A 6,732-nucleotide genomic window follows, 5' to 3' on the forward strand; every position below is an offset into this window, starting at 1 on the left:
AAGGTTGGGGTGGGGGTTGTATTTGGGAGAGGAAGTGGGGATTAGGGCTGCAGTTGGTGTCTGAATTCTGTTCTTGCCTCAGCGAGTAGGGTGTGTAAACGTGCTGGCAGTGTCTGTGCCGAGGTTACTGCTCTTGCCAATGCCTCCCTGTCACTCTCTGATCCTTCTGTATTCACACTTTGTGCCTCGGTCACCCTCAGAGCCTGCCCGGCCTTGCAGTCTCACCACACATGGTGCCTGTTTTAATTTAGTCCCTTTTTTAATATTCTAACTACATCCTCAACACAAGCTTATTAGAAATGACATATTTTGCCGTTTAACTTTAACACCTTTCTCCCTTTGCATATTCAAGAAGCATTTTTAATTTCACTAAAACGATTGGAGAGATTTTCTGACCAATCCCGGGTTTGTGTGCGGATGCCTGAGGGTTATCCTGCAGGGGGTCCCAGGGGATCAGGGGAGGGGGAGGTGGGCAGAACCTGCAGTCGGATATGGAGCCAGAGTCTCAATCGAATGGACTTTGAAGCCAGCAGACGCTGTGGCCAACAGTGTGAATCATACTCCCTGTCCTTCCCGCTCTCCCAGACTGGGAATCTTGGGGGTAAACTCTTCATTTATCACAATGATCTTTCTATCTATTCACAGGCATCTCAGAAACCACTACCTGCACAAAAAATGAATCAGATTTTCGAGGATTGCAGAGAGATGGGACTCCTCCTGGGTATAGGCGGAATGTATGGTCAGGTAATGAATTGAAACGCACAGCACACAAAACCATCCGATTTGGACACCATTATTGCTTTACTCTGTATCTAACCCCGTGCTGTACCTGTCCTGGGAGTGTTTGATGGGGACAGTGTAGAGGGAGATTTACTCTGTATCTAACCCCGTGCTGTACCTGTCCTGGGAGTGTTTGATGGGGACAGTGTAGAGGGAGCATTACTCTGTATCTAACCCTGTGCTGTACCTGTGCTGGAAGTGTTTGATGGGGACAGTGTAGAGGGAGCATTACTCTGTATCTAACCCTGTGCTGTACCTGTGCTGGAAGTGTTTGATGGGGACAGTGTAGAGGGAGCTTTACTCTGTATCTAACCCCGTGCTGTACCAGTCCTGAGAGTGTTTGATGGGGACAGTGTAGAGGGAGCTTTACTCTGTATCTAACCCCGTGCTGTACCTGTCCTGGGAGTGTTTGATGGGGACAGTGTAGAGGGAGCTTTACTCTGTATCTAACCCCGTGCTGTACCTGTCCTGGAGTGTTTGATGTGGACAGTGTAGAGGCAGCTTTACTCTGTATCTAACCCTGTGCTGTACCTGTGCTGGAAGTGTTTGATGGGGACGGTGTAGAGGGAGATTTACTCTGTATCTAACCCCGTGCTGTACCTGTCCTGGGAGTGTTTGATGGGGACAGTGTAGAGGGAGCTTTACTCTGTATCTAACTCTGTGCTGTACCTGTCCTGGGAGTGTTTGATGGGGACAGTGTAGAGGGAGCTTTACTCTGTATCTAACCCCGTGCTGTACCTGTCCTGGGAGTGTTTGATGTGGACAGTGTAGAGGCAGCTTTACTCTGTATCTAACCCTGTGCTGTACCTGTGCTGGAAGTGTTTGATGGTGACAGTGTAGAGGGAGATTTACTTTGTATCTAACTCAGTGCTGTACCTGTCCTGGGAGTGTTTGATGGGGACAGTGTAGAGGGAGATTTACTTTGTATCTAACTCAGTGCTGTACCTGTCCTGGGAGTGTTTGATGGGGACAGTGTAGAGGGAGCTTTACTCTGTATCTAACTCAGTGCTGTACCTAGTCTTTGACACTCTCTCTCTTTCTCTTGTTTATTTGTAGACATTCCGGATGAATCCTCCGATGTGCATCTCGCGCCAGGACATTGATTTTGCTGTAGCTGTGTTTCGAGTAGCATTGCAGAGGCAAACCAGGGGGAGATAGTCAGAGCATCGCTCCGTGTAACTGAGATCTACACTGAAACAGACTTCACTTTCCTTCCACTGCTGATTAAATGCCTTCTTCAAATTTAACGTGATTTCTGCTACAAGCAATAACTCTAAAGCTTGAACTCTTCTGTCCTTGTCCAAATGCACACAAACACACATTCACTCACTGGCTCTGTGCATGTGGATTTTAATGGCTTCAAGTGAATTTAATATTCTCATCCCTGTCATCAAATCTGGCTATGACCCCTCCCAATCTCGATAACCTCCTCCAGCCCCTACACCCCTCCCTATCTCTGTAACCTCCTCCAGCCCCTACACACTCCCTATCTCGGTAACCTCCTCCAGCCCCTACATCCCTCCCTATCTCTGTCACCTCCTCCAGCCACTAAACCCATCCCTATCTCTGTAACATCCTCCAGACCCCACACCCCTCCCTATCCCTGTAACCTCCTCCAGTCCCTACACCCCTCCCTATCCCTGTAACCCTCCTCCAGCCCCTACAACCCTCCCTATCACTGTAACCCTCCTCCAGCCCTTACACCCCTCCCTATCTCTGTAACCTCCTCCAGTCCCTACACCCCTCCCTATCTCTGTAACCCTCCTCCAGTCCCTACACCCCTCCCTATCTCTGTAACCTCCTCCAGTCCCTACACCCCTCCCTATCTCTGTAACCCTCCTCCAGCACCTACACCCCTCCCTATCTCTGTAACCCTCCTCCAGCCTCTACAACCCTCCCTATCTCTGTAACCCTCCTCCAGCCCCTACACCAATCCCTATCTCTGTAACCTCCTCCAGCCCCTACACCCATCCCTATCTCTGTAACCTCCTCCAGCCCCTACACCCCTCCCTATCTCTGTAACCTCCTCCAGCCCCTACACCCCTCCCTATCTCTGTAACCTCCTCCAGCCCCTACACCCCTCCCTATCTCTGTAACCTCCTCCAAACCCTACACCCCTCCCTATCTCTGTAACCTCCTCCAGCCCCTACACCCCTCCCTATCTCTGTAACCTCCTCCAGCCCCTACACCCCTCCCTATCTCTGTAACCTCCTCCAAACCCTACACCCCTCCCTATCTCTGTAACCTCCTCCAGCCCCTACACCCCTCCCTAACTCTGTAACATCCTCCAGACCATACAACCCTCCCTATCTCTGTAACCTCCTCCAGCCCCTACACCCCTCCCTATCTCTGTAACCTCCTCCAGACCCTACACCCCTCCCTATCTCTGTAACCTCCTCCAGCCCCTACACCCCTCTCTATCTCTGCGACCTCCTCCAGTCCCTACACCCCTCCCTATCTCTGTAACCTCCTCCAGCCCCTATGCCCCTCTCTATCTCTGCGACCTCCTCCAGCCCCTACAACCCTCCCTATCTCTGTAACCTCCTCCAGCCCCTACAACCCTCCCTATCTCTGTAACCTCCTCCAGCCCCTACAACCCTCCCTATCTCTGTAACCTCCTCCAGCCCCTACAACCCTCCCTATCTCTGTAACCTCCTCCAGTCCCTACACCGCTCCCTATCTCTGTAACCCTCCTCCAGCCCCTACAACCCTCCCTATCTCTGTAACCCTCCTCCAGCCCCTACACCCCTCCCTATCTCTGTAACCCTCCTCCAGCCCCTACAACCCTAAGTCTGTAATCTCCTCCAGCCCCTACACCCCTCCCTATCTCTGTAATCTCCTCCAGCCCCTACACCCCTCCCAATCTCTGTAACCTCCTCCAGCCCCTACACCCTCCCTATCTCTGTAGCCTCCTCCAGCCCCTACAACCCTCCCTATCTCTGTAACATCCTCCAGCCCATACACCCCTCCCTATCTCTGTAATCTCCTCCAGCCCCTACACCCCTCCCTATCTCTGTAACCTCCTCCAACCCTTCACCCCTCCCTATCTCTGTAACCTCCTCCAGCACATACACCCCTCCCTATCTCTGTAACCTCCTCCAGCCACTACACCCCTCCCTATCTCTGTAACCTCCTCCAGACACTACACCCCTCCCTATCTCTGTAATGTCCCCCAGCCCCTACACCCCTCCCTATCTCTGTTACCTCCTCCAGCCCCGACACCCCTCCCTATCTCTGTAATGTCCCCCAGCCCCTACACCCCTCCCTATCTCTGTTACCTCCTCCAGCCCCGACACCCCACCCTATCTCTGTAATCTCCTCCAGCCCCTACACCCCTCCCTATCTCTAACCTCCTCCAGCCCCTACACCCATCCCTATCTCTGTAACCTCCTCCAGCCCCTACACACCTCCCTATCTCTGTAACCATCTCTAGCCCCTCACCACTCCCTATCTCTGTAACCTCCTCTAGCCCCAACAACCCTCCCTAGTTCTGTAACCACCTCCAGCACCTACACCCCTCCCTAACTCTGTGACCTCCTCCAGCTCCTACACTCCTCCCTATCTCTGTAACCACCTCCAGATATTCCACCCCTCCCTATCTCTGTAACCTCCTCTAGACCCTCCACACCTCCCTAATCTGTAATCTCCTTCAGCCCGTACACCCCTCCCTATCTCTGTAACCTCCTCCAGCTCCTACACTCCTCCCTATCTCTGTAAGCACCTCCAGATCTTCCACCCCTCCCTATCTCTGTAACCTCCTCTAGACCCTCCACCCCTCCCTAATCTGTAACCTCCTTCAGCCCGTACACCCCTCCCTATCTCTGTAACCTCCTCTAGCCCCTACACCCCTCCCTATCTCTGTAACCTCCTCAAGCCCCAACAACCCTCCCTATCTCTGTAACCTCCTCCAGCCCCTACACCCCTCCCTATCCCTGTAACCTCCTCTAGACCGTACACCCCTACCTATCTCTGTAACCTCCTCCAGTCCCTAAAACCCTCCCTATCCCTGTAACCTCCTCTAGCCCCTACACACCTCCCTATCTCTGTAACCTCCTCTAGACCCTACACCCCTCCCTATCTCTGTAACCTCCTCCAGCACATACACCCCTCCCTACTTTGTAACCACCTTCAGCCCCTACAACACTCCCTATCTCTGTAATGTCCTCCAGCCCCTACACCCCTCCCTATCTCTGTAACCTCCTCCAACCGTTACACCCCTCCCTAACTCTGTAACCTCCTCCAGCACCTACACCCCTCCATAATCTGTAAGAACCTCAAGCACCTACATCCCTCACCATATCTGTGATCTCCTCCGGCCTGGACACCCCTCCCTATCTCTGTAACCTCCTCCAATCCCTAAAACTGTCCCTAATCTATAAACTCCTCCAGCTGCTACACCACTCCCTATCTCTGTAACCTCCTCCAGTCCCTACACCCCTCCCTACCTCTGTAACCTCCTCCAGCCCCTACACCCCTCCCTATCTCTGTAACCTCCTCCAAACCCTACACCCCTCCCTATCTCTGTAACCTCCTCCAGACCCTACACCCCTCCCTACCTCTGTAACCTCCTCCAGATCCTACAACCCTCCCTATCTCTGATACCTCCTCCAGCACCCTACACCCCTCCCTATCTCTGTAACCTCCTCCAGCCCCTACACTCCTCCCTATCTCTGTAACCACCTCCAGATCTTCCACACCTCCCTATCTCTGTAACCTCCTCTAGACCCTCCAGCCCTCCCTAATCTGTAACCTCCTCCAGCCCTTACAACCCTCCCTATCTCTGTAACCTCCTCCAGCCCCCACACCCCTCCCTATCTCTGTAAACTCCTCCAGCCCCTACACCCCTCCCTATCTCTGTAACCTCCTCCAGACCCCACACCCCTCCCTATCTCTGTAACCTCCTCCAGACCCTACACCACTCCATATCTCTGTAACCTCCTCCAGCCCCTACACCCCTCCCTATCTCTGTAACCTCCTCCAGCCCCTACACACCTCCCTATCTCAGTAACCTCCTCCAGACCCTACACCCCTCCCTATCTCTGTAACCTCCTCCAGCCCCTACAACCCTCCCTATCTCTGTAACCTCCTCCAGTCCCTACACCCCTCCCTATCTCTGTAACCTCCTCCAGCCCCTATGCCCCCCTCACTGTAACCTCCTCCAGCCCCTACACCCCTCCCTATCTCTGTAACCTCCTCCAGCCCCTACACCCCTCCCTATCTCTGTAACCTCCGCCAGCCCCTACAACCCTCCCTATCTCTGTAACCTCCTCCAGCCCCTACACCCCTCCCTATCTCTGTAACCTCCTCCAGCCCCTACACCCCTCCCTATCTCTGTAACCTCCTCCAACCCTTCACCCCTCCCTATCTCTGTAAACTCCTCCAGCCCCTACAGCCCTCCCAATCTCTGTAACCTCCTCCAGTCCCTACACCGCTCCCTATCTCTGTAACCCTCCTCCAGCCCCTACAACCCTCCCTATCTCTGTAACCCTCCTCCAGCCCCTACACCCCTCCCTATCTCTGTAACCCTCCCCCAGCCCCTACAACCCTAAGTCTGTAACCTCCTCCAGCCCCTACACCCCTCCCTATCTCTGTAATCTCCTCCAGCCCCTACACCCCTCCCTATCTCTGTAACCTCCTCCAGCCCCTACACCCCTCCCTATCTCTGTAATCTCCTCCAACCCCTACACCCCTCCCAATCTCTGTAACCTCCTCCAGCCCCTACACGCCTCCCTATCTCTGTAACCTCCTCCCGCCCCTACACCCCTCCCTATCTCTGTAACCTCCTCCAGCCCCTACAACCCTCCCTATCTCTGTAACATCCTCCAGCCCATACACCCCTCCCTATCTCTGTAACCTCCTCCAGCCCCTACACCCCTCCCTATCTCTGTAATCTCCTCCAACCCCTACACCCCTCCCAATCTCTGTAACCTCCTCCAGCCCCTACACGCCTCC

General features: G+C 53.8%; 1 protein-coding gene across 1 annotated transcript in view; it reads left to right on the top strand.

Moving 5' to 3' along the window:
• The window catches only part of LOC121276838 (alanine--glyoxylate aminotransferase 2, mitochondrial-like), a 47,253-nt gene extending 45,315 nt beyond the window's left edge, over positions 1-1,938 (top strand). Inside the window, exons 7-8 of the mRNA XM_041185382.1 lie at positions 646-744; positions 1,837-1,938. Coding sequence (XP_041041316.1) covers positions 646-744; positions 1,837-1,938 — 201 coding nt within the window. The remainder of the gene's footprint in view (positions 1-645; positions 745-1,836) is intronic.
• The last annotated feature ends 4,794 nt before the right edge of the window (positions 1,939-6,732 follow it).

The sequence above is a fragment of the Carcharodon carcharias genome, chromosome 4, assembly GCF_017639515.1.
Source record: "Carcharodon carcharias isolate sCarCar2 chromosome 4, sCarCar2.pri, whole genome shotgun sequence".
Classification (NCBI taxonomy): domain Eukaryota; kingdom Metazoa; phylum Chordata; class Chondrichthyes; order Lamniformes; family Lamnidae; genus Carcharodon; species Carcharodon carcharias.